This window comes from Numenius arquata, chromosome 10 (assembly GCF_964106895.1).
Source record: "Numenius arquata chromosome 10, bNumArq3.hap1.1, whole genome shotgun sequence".
Lineage (NCBI taxonomy): Eukaryota > Metazoa > Chordata > Aves > Charadriiformes > Scolopacidae > Numenius > Numenius arquata.
Genome location: NC_133585.1, coordinates 5086266 through 5111416, shown reverse-complemented (window position 1 = coordinate 5111416; position 25151 = coordinate 5086266). Strand labels below are relative to the sequence as shown.

The 25151-nt window shown below is 43.2% G+C and overlaps 2 protein-coding genes across 9 annotated transcripts in view; one reads left to right on the top strand and one right to left on the bottom strand.

The window, feature by feature from the left end:
* Positions 1-4404, top strand: part of PPP3CB (protein phosphatase 3 catalytic subunit beta) — a 44211-nt gene extending 39807 nt beyond the window's left edge. For 3 of the 5 annotated variants that reach the window (XM_074155334.1, XM_074155337.1, XM_074155336.1), the window contains one exon: positions 3427-4404. In XM_074155334.1, coding sequence (XP_074011435.1) covers positions 3427-3605 — 179 coding nt within the window. In that variant the 3' untranslated portion in view covers positions 3606-4404. Of the gene's footprint in view, positions 1-1663; positions 1694-3426 lie in introns of all 5 variants that reach the window. The other 2 variants (XM_074155333.1, XM_074155335.1) reach the window with 1 other exon arrangement.
* A 4558-nt stretch (positions 4405-8962) lies between these two features.
* On the bottom strand, positions 8963-23395 carry ANXA7 (annexin A7). Of its 4 annotated transcripts, XM_074155339.1 has the most exons (13): positions 23255-23395; positions 20383-20440; positions 17276-17495; positions 16925-17032; positions 15879-15922; positions 15466-15568; positions 15087-15181; positions 14260-14373; positions 12877-13047; positions 11237-11407; positions 11050-11125; positions 9561-9673; positions 8963-9321 (listed from the first exon to the last, which is right to left on the bottom strand). In XM_074155339.1, exons 2-13 carry the CDS (start codon positions 20437-20439, stop codon positions 9199-9201), a joined length of 1395 nt encoding a protein of 464 aa, XP_074011440.1. In that variant the 5' UTR covers position 20440; positions 23255-23395; the 3' UTR covers positions 8963-9198. The 4 variants fall into 4 exon arrangements, with proteins under 4 accessions (XP_074011440.1, XP_074011439.1, XP_074011441.1 ...); XM_074155338.1 differs by lacking the exon at positions 23255-23395 and having other exon boundaries at positions 15466-15595; positions 20383-20439; XM_074155340.1 differs by lacking the exon at positions 23255-23395 and having other exon boundaries at positions 16925-17023; positions 20383-20439.
* Between the last annotated feature and the right edge of the window lie 1756 nt (positions 23396-25151).

Genomic DNA, 25151 nt, shown 5'->3' with positions numbered 1-25151 from the left:
TAACAGGAACTGGTGGAAGGAGGTGGTCTTTTTACATAGTTTTGTATTTGTATGGCAAATTAAATATAGTTTGAAAGTATGTATTCGGTGACCTTCTAAAATAATTCTTAAACTAATTTATTTTTGCAATTTGAGAGAGTTTCTTTCCCTTAACGTAAACGTAAATAACCATCCATTCAAGTGGCTTTTTCATTTAGTTCTAGGATTGCCCTTGTCTCTGTAGATTTAAGTGCAGGTAATTTATTGATTTTTTTTTTTTGGTACCGTGGAATGTGCAGTTTGTAAAGGTTAAAATGCTGCATTACCCCTACCTATTCTTTTGTGCTTTTTTAGTGGCACTTAATGCAAGTATCTGATTTTATTTATTTTTTTTTTTAGTATCTCAGTGAAAATTATCATTTTATGGAACAGCGAGGGTGAGGTTGAGGCACAGCGTAGGCAATTGAAAAGTTATATCTGGTTTCTGATGGGCAGGAAATAAGAGCTAATAAACTTAATTCGCTGTAAAGGATTCTATTGTGATCTAATGCCATGTTTTCTCATATAGCGAGTTTCCCCAGCATTTGCTTGAATACTCTGTTGTATTTTTGTTGTTAACAGGATGTATCAAGCATTACGCAAAGAGGTTTACCGCTACGTAGGCTATTTTTGGTTAATATTTCTGAAGTTATGGCATTGGAGGCATGGCACGTAGTAAGGGAGGTAAAAAGTTGTTACCGTTATTGAAACTCGGCTCCAGTTTAGGTGGAAGTTACCAAGTGATTTCTTTAGCAAATCTGCCCTAATAGAAAATTATTTGGATTGTCCTAACAACCTTATGATAAAGTTTTGACTTCTGGGGCTAAAACAATTGGGAAAGAGCCTAAGAAATTACACCTAAGAAATTACAGCAGATATCAGGGTTATTTAGTTGGAAAAACAACTAGTAGGCTAGGGTATTTTTCATATTGACATTAATTCAACCACCAAGACTATGGTAAATCCAGACCTCTTCCTGCTGTAGACTTTGTCGTTGATTCAACTGAACAATTGATGAGTTTTTTATAAATACGACTTGCACAGTTCAGTTCTCGGCGTTACCCGCTTTAGCTTAAAATAGGGTGAGAAATTAAAGTAGTAGTTAAACTTCAGGGAGCTAAACATAAAGAGGAAAATAATTTCTTCTCATTAGAACACTGCTGGTGTTATTTTTATAGCATCCTTCCTGGTAATTTAATGACACTCACTATAGTGCATTTTAATCTTCAGAAATAATAGTTTCAAACAGATTTTTAATATTCTTGTTTAAACCATACCACAGCTTCAACATCTCTTGAAATTTTCTGTCTTAAAAAAAACCAACCCAAACCAGAAAGCTTATAGAAATGTGCAGTTAATAACATCGCTTAATTAGCGTTGCTTTGATATACTTGATAAATTGTAATAGCTAAAATCTAGTAATAGTTAAAATCTAGTTGTAATAATTTGTAATAGCTAAAATCTTTCACTTCAACTTAAAAAAACCCACCCCCACCCCCCCCCGAAACCTTCAGGATGATTTTAAAGTGGAATGTAGCCTGGCGTAGCGTGCGATATTAAATTGATCATTGCCTTTTCTGCTGTGCGATATTACACTCTTCATCTTTCTCATTCATTTTGCATGCATCTGCTCACTTCTGTACAGCCACTGTAGAGGCAATTGAGGCTGAAAAAGGTATGATCAGAGTCTTTGCCCCCGGCAGAGATCTGTGGTGTCTGGGAGGGAATTCAAAAAGTGCTCTCTGTGTGGGTGTGTTTTCCTTTCAACTGGCACAAGCCGAGATGAATCGAGGGCACCGATTCATCCCTTTTACATGTAACATTCATTTCTGGCTTTAGGACGATGATTTATCTGGAATATTTTAGGGAAATTCTCGGGGGTTTTTGGTCGTGGGTTTGGTTTTTGGTTTTTTTTTTTTTTGTTTTGGTTTGGTTTTTTTTCCGTTGTCGTTTTGTTTTGTTTTTTACCAAAAATACGCATTAGGTTTTTGTATGATAGCATGTTGTGATACGTGGTGTTGTCTTGAAGTCCTTAAAAATGGTAGTGTTTAGTGTTTTTTTTCTGCATTCACCTGCGAGGGTTTGTGTGCCGGGGGGTATACGTGGAAGGAGGGTTGTTTGTGCATGCCTTTTCTCATAAAATCTACTTTAATGGCTTTGAATGTATTTTTTTTTAAAACTTTCCGTAACGCATCTGGTAGTGCGAGATGTATAAACGTGATGGTTTTTTTCTATAGATTTCAAACGTAACACGTTGACCAAATTTATTTCCAGTATATACCCCGGCCTGCCAGTATGAGGCACATAAAGCTCCGTGGATTATCAGTGCTCCTGGGCTAAACCGAGCTGTAGACACCTCCTTTCTTAGTGGTATTGAGCAAAAGGCCATCAAATTATTCCGTGTCCGGAGTGTCCAACGTCAGATTGTTGTCTTTTCAGAGATTTTTTAGTTACCCTTTGCTCAATATTGAACGAAGCGAGTGACAAACAGCACAGAGAGAGCTGCCACCTTCGGGGGGGGGGGGGTCAGATTTGGCTGCCAAAGCACCATTTAATTACTGTATTCTTTGGGTTTTTTTTTTTTTTCTTAATTAAGGAAGTCAGAGCTCCAAAAATTTATAAACAGGTGCCACATTCTGTTCTCACACACACGTGCGAGAGGTCCTGTTGGTGTGAGTGGAAAAGCCGTGCTTAAATCTCCCAGGAATTCTTTCATCCCAAAGAATTCAGTCTTAGTATGTGGTCAACCGTTTTCAGGTCTAAATTCGGCTCCGGGCCTCATCCGTTAAAATAACCAGTAGCAAAATAATACCTATTTTCTATACTTACTTTAAATACATCCGTATTTAAACGATGCCGTTGTTTAACCACGGCGCCGACTCGGCGATTGTGGTTGTCTCCATTTCCATCCTCCCCGGGATGAGCCCGGAACCTGAACCACATCCCGCAGTTTTGCCTGTGGAAAACTGCAGGATCGGGCCTTCGAGGCGCATCCTGTAAATCCGCCCTGGCTTTGGTGCCCCTGTGCTTGGATCTTACTGACATCCCACCCTGGGGAAGGGGGATGTTTGAAGATAAGCCCGAGGCACTGGGCAGCAAAAGGGGCTGCTTCCGAGCCGGCCGCCCCAGGGACGGGCAGAAACAATCAAGTTGGGCTTAAAGCCCCTTGATTCCCACTCGCAGAATGAATATTTGCCATATTTTGTCCTTTTTGGTACGAACTGAACCCACGATTGCCGTTGAACATGTCAGGAGAGCAGGTTAGAGAAGCTTTTACTAATACAGAGGCAGAGCCATACGTTTCTTTGACTGATTTCTTACCTGTTCTTAAACTTCGTTTGTTAGAAAAAGTATATGCTTTCAACTTATTTTTCCGTTACTGACATATCAAATTTGCATTTTGTTAAGCAATACGAGGATTCTCTCCGCAACATAAAATCTGCAGTTTTGAAGAAGCAAAAGGTTTGGATAGGATCAATGAGAGAATGCCACCGAGAAAAGATGCTCTTCAGCAAGATGGTATTAATGCTATAAACACCACAAATGCCAATGGAAACAATGGGACTGGCAACAACAATGCACAGTGACCACCTCCGCTCCCGGTTTACTCCCTCCTCTCTTGCCTGAGAATTCCTAAATTACTGCTTTTTTGATGTGACAACAGCCGGAATCAGCCAGGGGGATCCATCGCTCCGAGTGACTACTTAACACGAGGTGGGGAAACCCTCCGGCTGGATCCTCCTGCCGAAGACAGACCATCGTCGCGCTTTGGAGACAACAGCCCCTCTCTCCGACGTGGTGGCCCGACCTCCTGGGAGCGAGCGGCGGCGGAGCTGAGCCTCCTCCTCTTCCTCCTCCTCCTCCTCCTCACCCCAGACCCCCCCATCGCTGGTTGCCGGAGCTGCAGGAGAGATCCGGGGAAAGAACGGGGCTGTTCTCGCTAAAGCACACCTAGACTAGCGTCTTATGCTTATCGTTGTCAACACTTTTAAGTTTACAAAATGGGATTTTTCTTTCAGTAGAGGTAGTTCCTTTGTTTGTTTTGGTTTTTTTTTTGTTTTGTTTTTTTTTTTTTTAAAATCAGACTTTCAAGTACAACCCTAAGAGCTAACTATTTATTAACGGACATCGGTTTCATAAAATGTCTTTAAAACGATAGATTAGAATGGTCTTAAAATATCTGAGGCTGCAAAAACTGTGTTTGAAATAGACAGAAAAAATGCCAAAAAAAGAAAAAAAAAAAAAAATATCTCAGTTGGTCGTTCTGTAAAATGCTGACCTCAGGTTTACTCCTTAGATGTTGCTAATTCTATATTGTATTCACTGTATTTTTTAGTTACAGCTTATCAGAAGATTTCTATGTAGGAATGTTTATTACTTGAACACAGATTTAAAAAAAAAAAAAAAAATATTTAATTTAGAAACTTTTTTGCCCAGCTTTTTCAAGACTCTTCCCCACCTTGAATTTTAAAAAAAAAAAAATAAAAAATAATTATTATATATACTAATTTTAAAAGTAAGGAAAATATGGAAGTGTTAATTTTAAGGTACTTTTAATTGAACTTTGTACATTGTTTAAGTAAATTTTGATTCATATCAAAGTCTGTAAAGCTTGGCATTGTATTTTGTGTATGCATGTTTTCATTTGGCAAATATTTAATATATAGACCTACGATGTACATCTCTAGGTTACCTAGATGTTATGGGTACTTTTAGTTTATCGTGAGTATTACGGTTGCATAAGTAGCTAATAATCACTGGGCTGAATGGCTGCGAGCTTCTGATTCTTTTTCAATCCGTGGAGGAACCTGAGACTGTACGGGGACATCCCTTTTTTTTTTGTTTTTTTTTTTTTTTTTTGTTTTTGTTTTTGTTTTTTGTTGTTGTTGTTGTTGTTCTTTGGTTCAGGCGAAGCAGCGCGTCAGCAATTGCTCTGTTCAACTGCTTGAGGCATTAGTGAAAGTGTTAAACTCCAGACTGCATGTATTTTGGTATCTACGGGACTGCTTGGTTACAATAAAAAAAAAAAAATAAAATTGAAGCCCTGTGCTGGTTTGTTCCCAAACAATGGACTGTACCGATTGCCACTGTACTTTGCTCTACATTTTGACATCTGCTCCGTGTCCTTCTCGTCCCCTGGAACGCCACTTGAAACTTCTGTCACTAGAGTTCATCTCCCCTTTGGTTGTTTTTTTTGTTTGTTTGTTTGTTTGTTTGTTTTTTAATGATTATTATTTTCGTTTGCCATAAAGTACAACCTGTACATACCCCTCAGTTGGAAATTTTATGCATGTTCTGAACTATCCAAGTATTTTATAAACGGTAGCACACAATAAATTTTGTGCATGGGCTGCGGCTCCTATCGCTGTCTGTGGGTTTTATTTTTTTATTTGGCACAGGGAGGGCTAATCTCACCTTGCAAACTGCTTAGAAATTACTCTTCAAAATTTAAGCTCTTGGAAAAAAAATAGCCTGAGAGGTCAGGAGGTCAGATTTAACTCGCGGAGAACTAGTTTCATGGAAATGCTGTTTAATTTAACTGTTACTGCTGCTGCTTTGGGTTGTTTTTTTTTTGGGGGGGGGGGTGGTGGTGGTTTTTTTTTGGCTTTTGAGTTCTCTCATAAATAAAATACCTGGCTGTTCTCTGTCTGCCAAACCGGACACCCCTTGGTGGTTTGTACGAGCCCGTAAGAGCAGGGTTAGTCCGTTCCAGAAAGGCTGAGAAGTGTTAATTACCTTCTGTGTGTTGCTTTTGAGCTAAACGTCCAAGACACTGGTGTGTCCTGGGGCAGCTTCTCGGGCAGAGGGAGAAGACCCCGCTGTCCCCACAGTGGATGCGGAGACCTGTGGTTCTGGTGTGTTCTTGAAGGAAGGACAAGCTGCTGAACAGGATGAGAATTAAGATAAAAGATCAAGAGAATAAGCGCCGGATGTTGCTAACGGAGTTTTAATGTTTGGTTTTACTTTATTGCAGATGCGTTCTAATGGGAAACTCTTCTCGGAGTTTGGGTGCAGAAGATCAAGTTAAAAAAAGGTAAGTTTGGGGGTTTTTATGAAGTACCCTCATACTGGGGAGCTGTGGGGTCTGTGTACATTTTACTTGATGAACGCGCCTGGTCCCTTCCCTGCCTGGAGGCTCTAGCGGAAGGTTCCTCGGCCTCACGAGACAGTATTTTTCATGATCTGACACTCGGATCTTGGTCGTGATGGGTATCCTGGCCAGCTGGGCTTGCGTTTGTGGAGAACGTTCGGATTCTCTTTGTCTGGAAAGACCTCCTTGTAGTTGGAGAGAGCCGGTGCTGATGCTCGGGTGTCAGGAAGCGCCCGGCTGCCAGGATGCTTCCTTCAGTATTCCCTTGCAGGAGTTGCCTGTGGTAGTTTGTGCCAGCTGAGAAAGGCAAAGCTGCGATAAAGGAACACTCCTTGGGCAGATGTTGGCCTGATCTCTCGTTCTGTGTCTCCCGTCACCCTTTAAGCAAGTTGTCAGGCAACAGGAATATGGCTGTGGGTTTTCTTTCTTTGGAAAGCAGGTACTTAATTTTTTTACTACCGTGTTTCTGCCAGGTGGAGCCTGGAGCTGTCTCTCGTTCTCGCACTGGTGGGGAGAAGAAAGGACATCGTCCCGCCCAGAGCACCGTAAGTAGTTTGCGTTGCTCGTTTTCTGCTTTCGGTGTTTTAAGGAGGGGGGGGGGGAAAAAGTCTCCGTGTCCTTAGAGGAGGGGAGAATGCCTGGAAATGGCACTCTCGGCCAAGGACACAGGTAGCGAAAGCTGAGAGAGGTGGTTGGTTCCTGGTTTGAAGCTGGAGTTCCTTCTGCCCCGGGCTCAGGGGACGCTGGGTGGGTGCCAGGGAAGGGGCCGCTCGTCCCTGAGCTGTTGGATTAAAGCATCCTCTGTGGCAGCGGCTGGGAGGAGGCTGGAGTTCGGAGCTGGGCTGGGGGTCCTGCCTCTTCCGAGGAGTGTAAATGCATCTCACTCAAACCGAGAAGCCAAAGCGCAGAAGGTGCTTGAGGAAGGGTTTTGGGGGCTTTTTTTAAAGCGGGGACTTGCGCTGTGGAGACACTGGCTGCCACCTGGGGAGCCAAAGCGGGGAAGACCAGCCCAGTTCCCAGAGTCTGCCAGCATTTAGTTTAATGGCAAACACACAGCTTCACCTCCCAAAATCACGTATAAACAATAGCTTTCTCTTCAGGGCTTATCGAATCCCAGTTGTGTGTGAAATGGAAAAATTGCTGGTTGTACCTCTCGGATGGTGACGATCGGCCTCTCTAGCAAAAGGACAAACGGGTGGGATTGGGGCGGGTTTTCTCTTCAATCTCTTCTGGTTTGGGTCTGAGCTCATTTTGAGGGAAATAGTCTCACAAACGGCTTTCTTTTTTCTAACGTTTAATCTCAAAACGCCATCGTGTTAGTACATAGAAAAATCAGGCTTTTCCAGAGGCGGGATAGACCGTATCTGTACATTTTTTCCTTCCCTATTTTTTGCTATAATTTCACTACCAATCATTCAGTTCTTGTCACCCGTTTAACAATTACCATGTAATGAAAATGACTTTTTGCCACAAACCAGGTGATTGTCATTAGGACATAGACCCCAATTCATCTGCTCGTTTTCTTGTAGCGGTGGCATGCACGAGCCGGACTTAATCCGTGTTCTGCTTTGAATGCCAAGCGGTGGGCATTTTTTTAGTCACATAAAAAGATACAGAAGCACTAATATCCTTTAATTACTAAATGCTGCGCTGCTTCACTTATAAGGGAGTTTGCTCAAGAGCAAAGAAACAAGAACCAAAGCCTATGAGAATCTTGGTCAATCCTGGAAAGCTATTGACAGATGGTATCTATTATCTATAGCTATCTATAGATCCAGATACATCACCAAGGATGACCGGAGTGATGCCGAATGGAATGTCTTTTACCCTCCCAACATCAGCTCCCACCTGTTGTTCGTATTTGAAATAATTCATTTTAATCTGACCCAGGAATATTAAACCGAACTGAGTTTAATACCAGGAAAAGTTTGTAGTCTGGAGTCAGACTGAGGTTGCAGAACGTTGACGGAAGAGAAATACTTAAGGTTTTTTTGGTAAACTTGCTGTCATTATTGTTTTGCAAAGACCCGTCTGTAGGCGCTGTGTGGGAGTGAAAGGTGCTGCGTCAGGATCGACTCCACCAGCCCCAGCGGGTTGGTTTGAGGGGTAACAGGAAGAGGGTTTCGCTGTTTGCGTGAGCGTGTTCTGTCGCACAATCACTGTTTGTTAAAGCATTGCTTGGAGATGTCGGGAAACACGCTGCTGGCCTTGGAGCTTCTGTTACGTTGATGGCTGGGGACAGATTCACTGGGGCTTTCTATAAAACCAAATGTGCTACTCAAAGCTGGTCTTTTCAAACCCTTTGAACACCTCCCCATAGTTGTTTATGTTGTCTAGGCCACAATCGCTCTCAGTTGGGATTTACGTGTGTTCTGTAGCGTTAGCCTTCGGATTCTGGCTTTTTTCACTGCTCGGGCATTTGCTGTGTAACCCACTCCTTTACCAGGAGACACTTCAAAAGTAGTTCCAAGATGATTTCTCCTTTCCATCGCTGCCTTAAGCATAATGGTAACTCCCCGCTAACGGGAACTAGTTGAAGAAATTAAATGAGGGGGGTACAGTCAGATTCTGCCAAGCACCTTAAACTGTCAGTGTAACGTGACTTAAACTGAGCACGTGCATGTTTTCGGACGTTACAATGGAGAGACATTAAAGGGGGGGTGTGAAATATGCTTTCCATCACAGCCTGGGGCTTTTTGGGTCACCCCCAGTGAGCTCAGCAGTTACACTCAGGTGATGCCATAGGGTTGTTGAGCGCTGGAGATTCAGCTCAGACAAACAGGTCAAACCTGCAGGATCTGGCAGAGGGGAGGGGGCTTTGTCCGGGTCAAAAGGACCAAGGCTTAGGGGCTAAGAGATAAGATATATATCTTTTATTATACAATAAAGAATATTATGTGCTGTAAATTAAGGCGATTTAAGTGCAACAAGCTTATGGAATGATCAAGAAGTAATTATTTGATTATACAAAGTTTAAAATTATTCTTTTACACACGAGGATAGTCGGTGTCTGCAGAAAGCATGTTACATGTTACATGTCCTTTAGTTTGTTTTAAAAAAGAAAACAAAAAAACCCAGATAATCCTCTTCTACTGACCAACAATTGCCAGCAGCAAACGCCTGTAATCACCGCTGGTGTCACTCGCTATCATCGTAGCCAAAGTCTTCTGATACATTTGTGTGAACATCTGTTTAATTTGCACAAGGTCGATCTGTGCAAAGAAACAAAAAAACAAAAAGCACAAAACTTAAACAGAGCGTGGGATTTTTAAGTCCTAGAGAGTCACCCCACGTCTTCTCCCGCACGGCCCAGCGAGCACGTGCCAACTCCATAAAAACTCCCTCAAAATACACGATTTCTACAGCTGTGAGGGAAGGACTAAGTGAAAGGCTGGTGAGGGCAGAGAGATTTCTGCTCCGTGCGGCGTTTACGGAGGAAAAGGTTTCTTACCTCGCTGCGAGTGACTATAATTCTGATGAGGGTAGAATCGTCTGTGCCAGCTCCTTTCATAGAATAATAAAGTCTTTCCGCAAAAAAGGCTGGGCGATTTAAAGCACATTGCACTGCAATAAAATAGGTTTTTTGGGTTAGTTCCGGTATCGTAGGCTGTATCGTGATACCTGGCAGGATCAAGTCGGGATTTTTGCTGTAGACACCTAGAGGTAGGTACTGCTGGAGATCCAGGAACTGCTTTATAGAGCTAAGCTTATTTTCAAGCTGACCAAACGAGTTATTCCTTCAAAGGAAAACTTAACGGTTCTTAGCAGTTCACTTCTCTGGAAGTGCTTCTCAAAGCTGGCTGAAACCTCAATTCTCAAATAGGTAACTTAAAACCAGTTGTTCTCCTTGGAGAGCTGGTGCCGGGATACGAGGGGTTTTACTCACGTTCCATTGTTAGAATCTCACTAAGGAAAGTACAACTGTAAAAAGCTCTCACTCCGGTACTTACAGAACGCATCTTGTTTCAGTGAGATTGTTCACTCTCAGAGACCCTTTGTTCTTCTACACGATTAGATTGGATATTAGGAAAAAAATTTACGCTGAAAGGGTTATCAAGCATTGGAAGAGGCTGCCCAGGGAAGCGGTGGAGTCACCATCCCTGGAGGTATTTAAAAGGCCGTGGTGCTGAGGGACACGGTTTAGTGATGGTTTTTGTCAGTGTTAGGTTAATGGTTGGACTCGATGATCTTGAAAGGTCCCTTCCAACCTAAACAATTCTATGATTCTCAGAGCCGATTTCTTCCCATAAAACTCTTGAGCAGAATATAATCTGGGAAGTTTTTGCTTATCCATTATAGCTACAGAAATGCTGTCATTTTGGTAAGCACCAGCAGGAGCGGTGTCCCATGCAGATTTACCATTAAATCACACTGATTCTCACTATCAGCAGATTGTGCTGAATTTGAACTGCTTTACTATCACAGATCAGCAGGAAAAAGTGAATTCAAAACAGGTGGTCTGTTTTGCTGGAGTATTCCTTACAAATGCTGAGCTTTCTGGGGGCAGGTGGTGGTGGGGAAGAGGGGTCGGAGAGGGAACTGTGGCTGAAGCAGGTTCCTGTTGGTTGTGAGATGTGTGTGGAGGTGGTTCAGGTGTCTGTGCCACACAACCAGTCATGGTTCTGTTACCCTGGTATCGCGTTGTTCTCCAGAGCTCTGAAAAATACCCCTACGACCACAGAGCAGTGACCCCTTTCCCAGGGAAGGGACGAGTGGCTCCTCTGTAGCTTTTTCTTCTTTCAAACTGACTTTTTCATGGTGGATGCTTATTGTCTCCAATTAAGTGTAAAGTGAGTAATTTGAATAATTGAAGTTACTTTTGTGCTAGCAGACTGCATGTGCATTTGCCATATGGCCAGTGCTGAATTGGAGTCGTCTTTAATTACGTTTACAAGGTTTAATTCCCAAGGGATAAGGGGAGGGAAGAACATATCACTTACAGATAGCCTTCAAACCACGTTCCACGTTTCCAGAAAATTCTCGGTCGATGCTGCTTAATAAATCACGATTAGCAATCTACAAATAAAGGAAATTAACATGTGGGTTACGAAGTGCAGTAAAAACTGGAACTTTAATTTAAAATACACTGACCAAGCTCATTTGAAGTTAGTGAGGAACTCCTCCTACCCTGGAGTAGGCCTCAACCGTTGCTTTCAGCTGGGGAAAACTTCTGGTTGCCAGAACCATATTAAAACAAGATTCATCGGTCCCGAGTTTTCCTTCACCTGCTTGGTAGAGACGCTGAGCGTCTTCTTGAGCTTTTTGATAATCCACCGTTTGATTCTCATCCCGATTCCCCTAAAAGCAAAGACAACAGACATCAGGTGAAATTGCACAGAGAAGGCTTTGCTTTAACTGCTTGCAGCGCGGACCCCAAGCACGAGTCTTCAAAGCTTGGGACAGAAAGAGTAATAGCAGTGTGACATACGTTACATTGCTTTAAAACGGCTCTTTGGTTTAATATTTCCTACAGGCAACAAATACACAAGTGGCCCAGGACCCAATCCATAGGGCACACCTTGAACTGTAGATACACTGACTCAGATAATTTCATCCCACGCACCATCTCATCCAAGTACTGGACTTAATTCTCTGTTCTACTTAATAACATAAGCTTTCTCTTAATCTGTTTTTTTTTTCTAGGCTTCAAGTTGCAAAGAATCTTCCCAAACGAACTAATGAATTATCTTACTGAATATGCACACCTGAAATATCTCAGGCCTTACATTTTATTTAGAATTTGCTAATTTCAAGTAAGAATGTCTCCAGAAAGCACTTAATATAGTTGTAGTATGTCAGTAGGGCTTACATGACATTTTATGTGCTTTGATTTTGGTTTTCCTTTGCTGCCCAGTGCATGGATGGATACTGGCAAATATACTGGCTGAGTACGTGCCCTCCAATACTGTTGTATCTATAGTGGTTAATATAATATTTAAATTATGTGGTTGTCAATTACTGTAAAGTACTGGATTTATCAAAATAAAAATTAGCAGCATGAGCTTCTCAAGGTTTGCTTTCTTGGGGATTTTGACTTCTTAATCCAAATACCTTGTTCATAGCTGAGCTCTCCCAAGGGTAGAGGCAAACGAGATAGAGAAGCATCATAGAAACTCTAACAGCAAGGAGGCAGATTGATCAGAGCAATGTGGGAAGCTGCATTAGTACGTATTTTTTCCTAAACGTGGATAACAGCAAGTTTTGTTCCAATGCAAAGAGCCCTAGGAAAGGATACGAGATAGACAAGCTCCAGGGCTCGCCCGAGTTCAGCAGTAGCACCTCCCTAATTCTGATGGTATGAAGGGGGTTATGGTGTAGGTTGGGAGGTAAGTTTTGCCCTGTGGTAGGGACTCTCACAGGTATTCTACGTACCACAAAGGTTCTTCTACCAGATTCACCCAAATTATTTTGTTAACATATGTTAAAAAGCATTTGCTTTAGCAGCAGTGTGGAGCACCGCTTTGTGGTACCACTTGATCCCATCTGCACAATAAGGTGCTTAACACACACATTCTCTGAGATGAATACAGGGTGCTACATTAGGTCACACAATTCATCATAGATTTGTAGTTAGGAAGTATCTCTTCCTTGAGGAGGGAGTGAAGTGTTACATCTTGTCACCAAGGAACAAACGGGGCTAATTTCTTAAAAACCTGGCTCTTGCTAATCATATACAGGCAACTTATTTATGGAGCCATTATGACTGCGTGCATCAAAGCCAGACTGTACACCATTATCTTACCAAAAAAAATAAAATTAAAGCTCACTTGGCACATAGATATAAGTAATCGTTCAAAGTGTCCTGAAGTGTCTGCTCTGATGTCTTGTTCGATGTCCCTTCCAAATTCTGATTTATAGCACTTCACTATTTCTTGTATTTCCTGGTTTGTCCTCGTGCAGAGGATCTCAATCAGCACCCTCTCCTGCGTGCCCGCTCCCTGTAGGCAGAGGAAAAGAGGCCGTCACTACACAGCACCACCTATTCCGTTTTCTTCAGCTGTGAAATTAAGCAGTCGTCTGTTATTGCAAAACCTAATACAGTCTACATTGTAAGAACAGCAGTGTGAAAGCACCAAGTGTTCTGCATACTGAAACTGGCATGAGGCTTCCTCATTCAATTCTGCACTGGTTCAAAACAAAAAACACCCCAAAACTATACATCCACAACAGTGACATCAGCCAGAGTTAACTGAAAAATGGTTTAGGAAGGAAATTCTTTGTCAGCCTTAATCTGGAAACATACTAGAGGAAGGCAGAGCCTTATGATTATCATTAAAGCCAAAGATAATGCATGTAAATTCTGTTTTGGTCCGTGTACAAGCCTGTTCCCTATTCCAAATGTAGCCACTTCCTCACCGTGGAGCACCAGCGGGAACTTTTTATAGATGTCTCCCTCCCCTCAGAATAAAAATTAAGTGTGAGGTGTGTGTACAATGAGATCTTACTGGTATGGTCATCTCTATCCAGGCAAGGATTAGACAGGAGTGGATCCATATGAGGCTTCTAGGTCATGTTGTATTATAAATTTTTTTAAATGGTCAAGAGTGGCTGCTGCCTCCACTAAAGCCAGGTATTCATTTAAGCTCCACATTCTCTAGAAGGTCTGCATTCATACATGGGTTAAGTTACTTGTTTCCAGTATCAGCTGCTGGTAAACTGGACTTACCAGTTTACCTGAGTTAAAAGTTTAAACCAACTATCTCACCTAATCTCTAGTGCAGTCTTAATACTTGTACAGATACGTGCATCATCTGACCTTAAAAAATAATTTTTTTATTGTTGTCCTTTTGGAAAAAAAACTGGGATAATAAAAAAATACGTTTCAGTAGCAATGGTTTGTCCCAGTAAGGAGAGGTACGTACCTCCAGCTTAAACAGTGGTTACAGTTTAAACATACCCTGGCCCTTTCTAGGTTCTAGCAAAAATTACGAGCGAGTGGCAGAGAGCGAAGTTCTGTCCTGCAGCGTTTTGTCCTCTGCTGGATGGACGGCTGCTCGGAACTGGCTAATCCTGCAGGAACTGCCTGCAACCGGGGGACGCAGCAGCAAAGAGTTTTAAGCCCTGCAGTCCCGAAATTTGTTTGCCACTACAGGATTTGTCAGTGATGCAGGGGTCAGGGATTCGCTTTTCTTAGACGGGAAAACCGTTACCTTCATTGCGTGACGTAAACTCCAGGCGTCATAGTAGGTGCTTGGCATGAAGAGCGCTAGAATCAATTCTTCCACATTTCCACTTAACTCAGACTTCAGATCTTTAATTAAATCCTGTTCAATTGTAAACACAAAAAGGGCTTTGGAAAGTGTTAGCCATAGAGATGATATACTGAAGAAAAGATCAAACTAGAACTTACTTTTGTGACTGCTTTCTACCTTTGTGCTGTTTTTCCTATAAAGCTTTAGTTTATTTCTTATAAAGAACTTCCCTCTGTTCGAAACTTTGACAGCTCAGCTCTTCTCCATTATCTCCTCGCTAATTAGGACCTAGGCAGGTCCTGAAAAATGCCACAACTATAAAATTTCACTGTAAGTTGTAAAAATGACAGAGGGAAGAAATTAAATTATCTTGGCCTTTTATTGACTAACCAAGCCTCAAACGGTTTCTCAGTTTGTTGCTTATGAAAAAGCAGATTTCAGTGCTGGTTTGTGTGCATAAAACACTCGGTAGTTTCAGACACTAACACAAGGACAGTTTAAGCTTGACTATTTTCTATCTATCAAGCACTGTAAAAGCAGAGAAGCTTCTTGTTTCGTCAGGGACAGAGCCAGCCCCCAACCTTCCCCCACCCCTGCTTCTGCCAGGTATCAGGACAAGACCGTGTTAAATATCAGATTCTCCCCCGTACACATGGAAAACAACCAGAAGAAGCGCATTTTAAAAATGCCCCAACTGCTCCCCAGGACTAAAATGCAATCGGGCAGTGAACGCAGCGGCTGGAAGTTTGGTTTTGTTTACTGATTCACGGAACTGGGGAACATACCTTGCCATACATAGTCTTGAAAGCTGCCTTGATTTTTTGCCTTTGATCATTGGAGCGGTTGGCAACGACATCGATGATAGCCTGCTCATCAGTTCCTTGGAAACAGAAGGGCAATTTCATGTAAGAACTCGTAATAATCCCTCCGAGGCTACGTGTTTTATAATCTTGTGTTTGGGCACAGTTACATAATAAATGACTGCCATTTAAGTCTATCAAATTTTCTACGTAACTTCATCTACTAAATTGCCCATTTTGAAAGTGTGACTTTTGAAAAGCTTGGGGAGGAAAAATGTATGGTTAAATAAAAGTTGAAGGAAAGGACAAAATGCCATTAAGCAGTTAGCTCGATAGAAATGTTAAGCTTCTATGGCTTTCTTACCAAACCCCTTCATAGCTTTGCGTAGAATTTCTGCATCCCTTCCGGCATCAAAGTTTGGAGCAGCTCGAATTGTGCCCTGGGTACACTGAACCATTGCTGCAGGCTGAAAATAAGAGTCTAGTGTAACTAGCTATGCTGCATAACACAAATTCAAATTAAAATCACAACTTTGGAATCAGTACTTCAGCCACCGGTGCCAAAGCGATGCTTTTCCCCAAGTGTACGGATGAAGATCTACTTGATGAGTGAGTATAACACAGAGACAGGGTTGTGATTTTGTTCTGGTTGTGCTCTGAGTAGAGCCGGAAACTCCTGATACAGAACACACTGCAAATTGTTCAAAAGCAGTTGTAAAAACATTAGAACTACAGAAGCCACAATAGATTGATTATAGAAGAGGATACAACACATACCGGACCGGGCATTGGTGATGGTGCTTGTCCACCAGGATATCCTACTGAAAATAAATTAAAGAACAAGATAAAAGGAATTGATTAGGTCTCCTCTTATTATGTAAATGCTATCTAATTTGAAAATAAAGCCATTTACAGACCTACCACTGCACAAAACCTGTTTCCTAAGTAATGATGCCTATCGTGATCAGTAACTGAACTGCTTTCCCTTGGGACTGATGGGAAGAAGCAATCACAGACACGTTCTGGTGCATACACTAACAAGGCAATTCTAAAAATACTAAATTTACTGGTGCTGTGGGAACTGGAAGGATCTCTCCTTATTAAATACTGCTATCTTTGGCAAAAGCCAAGATAGCCCATGCAAATGAAGAATGTATGTCCTGTGCTCTCTTTTAAAGTCATATTATAAACTTAAAATGTCTAGCATATAAAGGATAAATATTAAGAATTCATTGGTGCAAAAAGAATCGAAGGAGTCTCATTTTGTGATCAAAAGTGGTGTGAACACAAAAGCTACAACTACATTTTTTTGTACTGGAATTTTATTTTTATCCATAATACATATGTACAGTTGTTACCGTTTTAACAGCAGCTTCATTATTAGAGTTAAGAAAGCAATCATTTAAAAAACAAGAAGGTTTCTCTGTTCTGAATTTCTTGCGAAGACAAGCGACGCATTTCAGCACAAAAATTGTTTTGATGGCAACTGACCACTCAAAGCATTAAAAACACTGCACCGTTTTTAAGCAATTGTGTGCATTCCCCTTTCCACTTCCCCCACTATGGCCAGGGACCGCTGTGAACACACAGAGCTGAAAAATGCATCTGAAATGGGATAACGGAACAGCTACTCATTGAATGCGGACTCCAGATTTCATGGTTCTCATGAGAAAATCGCAGTTTGAAGAAGGAGAAGCACCTAAACCATGACCATTAATCAGTGACAGCCATCCCTTTTGGATGTAGCACCTGCAGAGATGGATCTCACTACCTATCTCTTGGTTTAACCTTGGATGCTTAAAAGTTTCTTAGCTATGACATACCTGGAATTTGTGCTGGTCCACCTCCAGCGTAGCTTTGGGCAGGAGGCTGTGGGTAGCCACCGAAGGCAGGGCCAGCGGGAGGCACACCAAACCCAGGGCCTGTAGGAGCTAGGAGAAGAAGAAAGGCTTTAGCATTAAGAAAGGCTTAATGTTTTGTTTCTCTGTGCAAGAGACTAATTTCTCTGTTTGTGCAGTGGCCCAAAACCATCACAGCCCTGCCATTAGCATGCAGGTATTTCCTGCTAGATTCACTGAACAAAGTGGCCTTTATTTACTGCTTCTGCCAAGCACAGGGAACGGTTCCACCAGAAATCGCTCCCGAGGTGATTTTACTCTAACAAAGGATCTTACCTCCTGGATAAGGTGGCATTCCTCCAGCCTGGGGAGCTCCGGCGTAGCCCCCTGGGGCAGGGTATCCCCCCGGGGCAGGGTATCCTGCTGCCCCTGGATATCCAGCGCTGGGTGGAGCTGCAGGATAGGTCCCTGCTCCTCCCGGGGGGTATCCTCCCGGAGGAACAGCGGGATAGGAGTACTGACCGGCTGGCGGATAGACAGACTCTTGTCCTGTCGGCTGAAACATAAAAATGGCATCTCTGTACACCTGCTAACAGGACATCAGAGAAAAAAACTCTCAAGGTATCAAAATGTCCATGTGTAAAATAATGCAAATTCTATAATTAGATTCAGCACTTGAAGCAGCAGCAGCAGAATTCCTGAACCCTGGACGGGGGCTCCTGGTTGGGTTTTCTGATGCGTCTCCCATGTTGACACAGGATCAGAGAGTGCTGCAGGGTGGAAGGCACCTCTTGAGGGCCCCTGAGTCCATCTACCTTCAAAGCCTGCTTCAGAGTTAGATGAGGTCACATCTATTGAACCTTGCCAGGTTTTCAGTACCTTCAAGGAACAGTGAATCCACAGCCTCTCTGGGTTGTACTGGCTGTTCCAGTGTTTGACTACATTCTTGGTGAAAAATGTTTTCCTCAAATCAAACTACGATTACAACCTGTGGTTGTTGCCAGCTGCCCCTACACTGTGTAACTACACAAGAGTCTGGTTCCAGTGTCTCTATCACTCCTTCTTAAGTAGCAGAAGACCGAACAGATCTCTGCTCAGCCTTCTCCAGGGGAACAGCCCTCCCTGGAGACAGAGTCTTGTTTGTCCGTGTCTCTGTTGTACTGGGAGGCCACAACTAGATACGGAATTCCAGGTGTGGCCTCGTGAACACCAAGCACAGAGGAATAATCATTTCCTTTGACCCGCTGGCTTCGCTCTTGCTACAGCCTGGTATGTCATTAGCCTTCCTCCTCGGGGACACGCACTGCTGAGCCACATTCCACTTGTCAACGCCCAAGGACCTCTGGTCTTTTACTGGAAAGCTGCTACTTTTATCCCACATAAGAGGTAAGCTCAGCCAGGCTTGCTCTCTATGAATCATTAGAAGCTCACCTGTTTTTATAGGACTTTTAAGAGCTTAGTATCCTTGAAACTTCTGCCTCTCTTCCACAACCAGCATTTTCAAATGTTACACAGTGAGAACTTACAATAGTTATGTCGTTTTTTTTTCCATTTGCTTTGCAATCCAGGTTATAAAGCGTGGACATTCAGTAACTAAATCTGGACCACTGAGTCAGACTGAACATCTATTACAGGTTTTAAATAACAAGTCAAACATCTTTATTTTGCTTTGCTTTGCCTTTGTTTTGCTACATATATGACTTAGAGTCATACCACAAAGGTTGCTATTAGCATTAACGTACATTAGAAATATTTACTTGAATGACCAGGATGTCTAAGGAAAAACTCTGTAAGTTAAAAGTCATATATTTCACCTTAAAAATCAGGTATTTAAAATCAGCTTAATAATGAAGCATAATGTACAGACTCATTACTCACTCGCTGAGAATCATCTTTATTGACTAGATACGGGTCACACATTCCGTACAGTACACACTCATTCTTGAGCCCAGAAACCAGAAATAAACTGCAAAGCGGTAAAATCTACCTCAAACGTTCTCCTTGGGTTTGGTTGCCCCAAGATTTTTACCCCCAGCTTACTGGGCCTGGGCTATATAATATTCTCTCCCCCAGCAGAGTCTAACCTTTCTCTGCCAGGCTCAACAAAAAGATTTTAATGGAATTTAGATTCACAAATCCAAAATTAGGATCCTCAAAGGCCCTGCTCAGGTAACTATCACTATTGCAGAAGAAAATAATTTCATATTGTTTTTTGCACTGGTTATCACTTTGGGCATCATCAATCAGACTAGGAAACCTAGAATTGTTGCTATCGAATCTAAAGGGTCTTTTAAATTAATCCATTGAAGTTGGCTATATTTTAGATGCTAGCTAAGAAAAAAAAAACATTTTCAGATGTAGTTAAAAATAAATTACAGCTACAGTCATGAGGGTTCAGTAGAACCTTGCGGGGAGAGGAGGAATAAATCCTGGAGTTAGGAAAGTCTGGCTTCTAACATGTTTTAGTTTGACTGCCTTAAGTGTTTCGGAGGGAGTAAGGGTAAATCGTAAAGCAAAACAATTGGAGAAGATATTGTATGTATTTATATGCATGTATTTATATGCATGTATTTGTATATATTGCATGTATGTGTAGCTTTTCAGTAGCTTAGTGGGATTCAGGCTCAGCTCCATGCTTAAGTCTAGTTCTGTACTACATAAACACAGACCATATAAAATTCCCACAATCACAGTATGATCAGTGCTGTACTAATTAAAGCACACAGTTGCATCTAGCTTTGAAAAACGATGCCGGCATATCAAAAAGACTGCAGTACCAGCCACAACTGATACATTCCAGCCTTCCACTAGACATTTTAGTCCATTCAGTCATGAGCTGAAGGTGGAACAAAGTCCCACGGCTGAAGGATAGGGGGGCAAAGTCAAGATACGGTGTCCTTTATCCTCAGAAAAATATTTACTTGGTGTCGTATGAAAGCTGGGCTACTTGAGTAAAGCGTTCCAAGCTCTTCCTGAGGGTAACGGCCACTGAAGTTTGTTCAGCATCTCTGTAAACCCTGGGATATGGGTATGTGGAATATTTGGTAGAGACTGTGGTAGAAACTGGTTCAGAGATTACATCTCACCCTGTATGTAAAGACCCTCGTATGAATGTAAGAACTACTGATACTTTAAAAAAATTATTTGCTGAGATAGTTAGCTATATTAAAAAAAGAGCAAACTCACAAGACGAAGATAAACTAAAGCAAGACCAAACTGTAACAATAGGCAACATTAAAAAAAAATAAACTTCCTTCTTGGAATTCTTATAACTGTAAACTCATCCTTGGGAATATAGAGACAAAACCAAAGACCATAATCTCCAGAAAATACTGTATATGAGCTGACAGCTACTATAGACACATACAGAGAGCAGAGAGAGAAGGGGCATGCGCAGAATATAAATACAGTAGGAATGCAACACATTCAGGAGCCATACTTACAGGATAACCAGGGAAAGAAGGGTAGCCGCCAGAAGGGGGATAACCCGGGTATGACATTCTGGGGAAAAAAAGAAGGTATTTTCACAGTCAAGACACTATATATGAGTTTGTAGTAGTTATTTGCTTGCTAATTACCTGTTCAATCACTTGAACAGTATGTTTAGTAGGTTTAGAATTGCTCAGGAGTACTTGTCAGCTATTAACCCACAGAACCTTTCCTTTTTTTTTTCATTCACGTGACCATAGCAAGCAGGATTCAGAAGGGAAGCATCTTCAACTTTGTAATCAGCTATCACTCATATTAAGGGTCAGATAGACACTGAAGCATCCCAAGAGGCTTGAACTTCCAAAATAACCTCTGAAATACAGGATACACATCGAGGTGCCAGCAGGAGGGGGCTGCCCCCCTACTTCATTTGTGTGGAAGATTTCTGTTTCCTGCCAATTAACTGTTTATTTTAGCCCCGTTTTTAATAGAGGGGCTTGAGGAACAGAACGGGACAGAGATCATCCCCCGTGTTGCCAACCAGTTAGGCAGGGAGTTTCTAGGCCATTAGCCAAGTTACGAAACATTTAATGTCAGGAAAAAAAAAATCATGTTAACGCCAAGCAGCCAGATTGCCTGGGAGTTACTCACGGCATGTTTCTAAGACAGTACGCACTCCAGCTGCACAGATCGAAGGACATAGGAAATATAAAAATGAATGCAATACAGCAAATCATTATTCGCATTTCTAGGTATTCACTGGCCAGAACAAACGGATTTCAAAGCAGAATTCTTACTGCGTTGGACCATGAAGACAATAGCTGGTCATAGAATTAAACATCTGAGACAATGTGGAAAATAGTAAAATTTTGAGGTTAGTTCAAATAAGAGCCCAAGGCAACTTGCAGAGAAGCACAGCGACGCAGTCGCACACTGATACATTTGGATCATCACTTCCAAATAAATAAAGGGGGAAGAACAACATGAGGTGTCTTTGTAAATCTATGCTTTAATCATAGACACTGCTAATGGCTATTTACTTGCCTAAGAAGAAACACCTTAAACTCATACCTGTATAGTATTTATTACTGACAGCTGCTTGAATGGGCTTTAAATTTGGCTTTCAATAGCACCTTTCTTTTGGTATTTCTGACTGTAACGCTAATTGTAACTCCTTTCAGGAACAAGATGACCAGGGACACTTCCTTCCGATTTCAGTTTCACTCTTTCTGCTTACATGAAAATATTGCGTCAGCAAAACTGAATATTAAAAACCAACCAAACAAAAACTTCTTCAGCTTTTCAGCTTCATGTAATTCAACTAAACTTACACCATTAAGACCGGATTGTACACCCTGTAAAACTTGTTGAGGTGCACTGTATCATTTCCACTGTACAACTTAGAATTTGTGTTTTTCATGATGCAAAATCACAGCTGGTGATGGCAAGTCAGCTGTTTAAACAGGTGTAAAAAGTTGTACAACAAATGGGACCCAACAATCTTCTAACCATATTAAAATTTATCAAATTTTAGACTTGTTGGTAAGATGCTTCATTTAGAGTGAATTTAAGTTTTCAGCTATGTTTCTGATTTACTAGCAAACACATTCTGGCAAAAAGCTTCTCGAGGCACGAGTTTCCAACATCTCATTTTCAAGAAAACAAGTCATCAAAGTTATGTCGTATTTTTGATTAGCGAATTAACCACCCGTGTAAACCTGTGACTTACAGCGCACCAGTAGATTGTTTAACACTTTCCTTACTTTTGTTGTATCAGTTCCTTTTCTAGGATTCAATGTGTGATGTGAGTTCTTTTGGGCCAGGTACTGGGAATGGTGGTTATTTCATTTAATCATTCCCTTCTTAACAGGACCCCGATTCCTATTTGTCATTCTTCTGAATTACAAAAACAAAATAAAAATGTTACCTTTGCATTTGCTTGTTCTAGCTGAATATCTTTTTTTTTTTTTTTAATTTGGGGGAAAAAAATAGTTTTAGAGTATTAAAAGGGTGAAATAAGGAGCACTGCTTCAATTACTTCAGGCCTTCCGTAACTCAATCGACACGATGCTAAATTGGGAATTCAGACTTGCCTCTGACACTAATTACAGGAGTCTCTTCAAAACCTCCTATGATCAGACAGGAATATTTACTGAAACAGCTTTCAGTGTGTAGGTATGTCTTCCAGGAGATAAATTTAAGTCACTTTACACAATATTAAGTACTTTGCAAACACCGGCCTGACGCTGCCATAGTGCATGGCCTCTCTCCCCTCCGCATCACCGTCCTCAGAGGCAGAGATGTAACTGCTTTTATAACCCAAATAAGCACCAGTTTCGCCCATCGGATGTTAATTTCCACCCCGTTTTTCCCGGCCGGGGCACAAGGCGGGGCCGGGCGCTGTCACAGCCCGCCCGGGGGTGAGTCAGCGCCGGCCACGGGCCGCAGCCCCCGCCGCTCCTCCGGGGCGGGCTGGAACCGCAGTCTGAGGCGGGGGGGTATCCTTTTTTTTGGGGGGGGGAGGGGGTAAGTATATATTGGTCTGAGGGTGTAACGTTAGGGGACGCGCGGGGCAGGAGTAAGGGGTAGAAAGAGGGAAACCTCCCCTCAGACCGGCCCCCGCGGCCCCCCCCCACCGCCCGCGCCCACCTGAGCCCCAGCCGCGGCCGCCGCCCCCGCCAGCACCACACCCGCCCCCGGAGCCTTTAAAGGACCCCGGTGGGACCGCCACCGTCCCGCCCTGCCCGCCCCGAAACGGAGAGGGGCGGTGGCTCTCCCGGCGGGCAGGGCGGTCATGTAGCGCCCCGCTCTCTCCCCGCTCCCTCAGCCCCAGGGCATCGCGGCGAGCCCCGGCTACGGGCGGAGGCAGGTATCGACTTTACTTACATCTCCCGAGGGGACCGGGACCTCGTCCCCGCTCCCCACCGGGAGGACAGACCGCCGGCCAGGGGGGGTGCGGCGCTCTGGAGCGGGCCGCCGCCTCCCTCGGCCGGACACCCGCCGAGCCCCGAGCTGGCAGGCGGCCGCGGCTCCGGGAGCCCTGCCCTGGGCCCCAGCCACAGAGTGCGACGGGGCTGGGGCCGAGTTCCCCACCCCTCCACTCCACTCCCCTGAGGCGGTGTGTGAGGAGAACCGGCGGGGCCGGGCTCCGAGGCGAGGGGCGCGCACGAGTGGCGGCCGGTCCCCACCCCCATCCGCCCCCCCCCCGGCTGCCTCACCTGAGGGGAAACTTGCGGAACCTCCGGCCTCTCTCCCGCAGCAACACCGCAAAATGGAGGCTGTGGGGCCGGCCGGTACCCGCCCCGCCCCCGGCACCGAGCCCGCCCCGGCCCGGCCCACGGGCCCCGCTCCCCGCGGGCAGGGTCGCCGCGCCCGGGTCCCAGAGGGGCCGAGGCGGGCCGGGCAGCGGCTCCCGGTGGTGATGGCCCAGCTGACCCTGGACCCCTTTTCCTCTCTGTGCAGGTTTGCCCCACCTTGCTGAGGGAAAGCTGCAGTATGGCCAGTTCTCCTTCAAAACGGCCGAGAGGTAAGTTCAGAGGCGCAAGTACCACAGAAAGGCAGAGCGACCTCCCTGGAGCTGTGTCAGGGGAAGCATTCATCACGGGAAGCTCCAGGCCAGGCCATCCCACGGGAGGCTTTAGCCACCATCCCATGGGAGCCCCCGAGCACCCACCTTCTTGGAAAGGAAGGGAGAAGTCCACCCTGCAGTCTCCCTACAGCACCACTGCAGTGCCCTAATGCATGTAGCTGAGTCGCGTCTGTTAGTAACACATAAGTCTTTAAGATTTGAGATCATCCTGCAGTAGCTGGCAGGTAGTCAGCCAAGCCATCTTGGCCACCAGAACCATGTGTAACAGGCAGAGTGTGTAAAAGACACAAGCGAAGCTGGAGAAGTTGCTCCTTTTCATGTAGTTACTGAAGATCAGGGTCTAGGTCCCAAGAGGGGGTAAAGGTAAGATTGTCCTGACTACTACGTACCTTTCTGTAAGAAGAAATCTTAATGGCAGCTATTTGTATGCAGTGTGGGAAGTGCACTTAGTGGTTTGTTTCTGTTTATTGTAATGTTTATTCATATTATACTCAGACACTACATATGCACAGTCCTTTTACTTGGTGGTTAATTATTCATAAGGGATTCTGACCAGCAAGATACAATTTATGAAGGATACACCTATGATATTATGTACCAGTTAATTGAGATTTTTAAAAATAACATACTATTCTTTTATGATAAACAAGTTAGGAGTTCAGAGACCATTAAAATGCAAACGATTTTTTCCTGTAACCTGGTGCAGCACTGAGCTCTAGATGAAACAACAGCCACTGTTCTGTTTGCCTGTAAAACAGCATTAAGCGCAGGCAGCAGAAAATGAGTGGGTAATAATTTACCATGCTTGTCTGCTTCAAATGAAAAGCACCTGAAGCCACATAAAGAATCTAATAAATGACCTATCTTCAGCAAAATTGGGCTTGTTCTCCATTGTTTCCCCCAGAACGCATCAGGAGCAGCTTTAAAAATTTAATCCTCACAGCATTCTTCAGCTGACACTCCCAGTGTATGTCTACTTTGTTTCACCTCTGTTAAGCACATTTCTTTCAGGACAGGTATATATTTAAATCCCTGTTTCTATGGGAACCAAGTACATTTATAAAATATGCAGTTCTTTATCTCTTCCATTTACTGGGCTGTTTGGATTTGAGCTATTCAGGAAAGGAAGAATCTGTTTTCACAAACAAGTGGGAAAAGAAAAAGAGAAAACATTTTAATGAAACTGTATGTCTG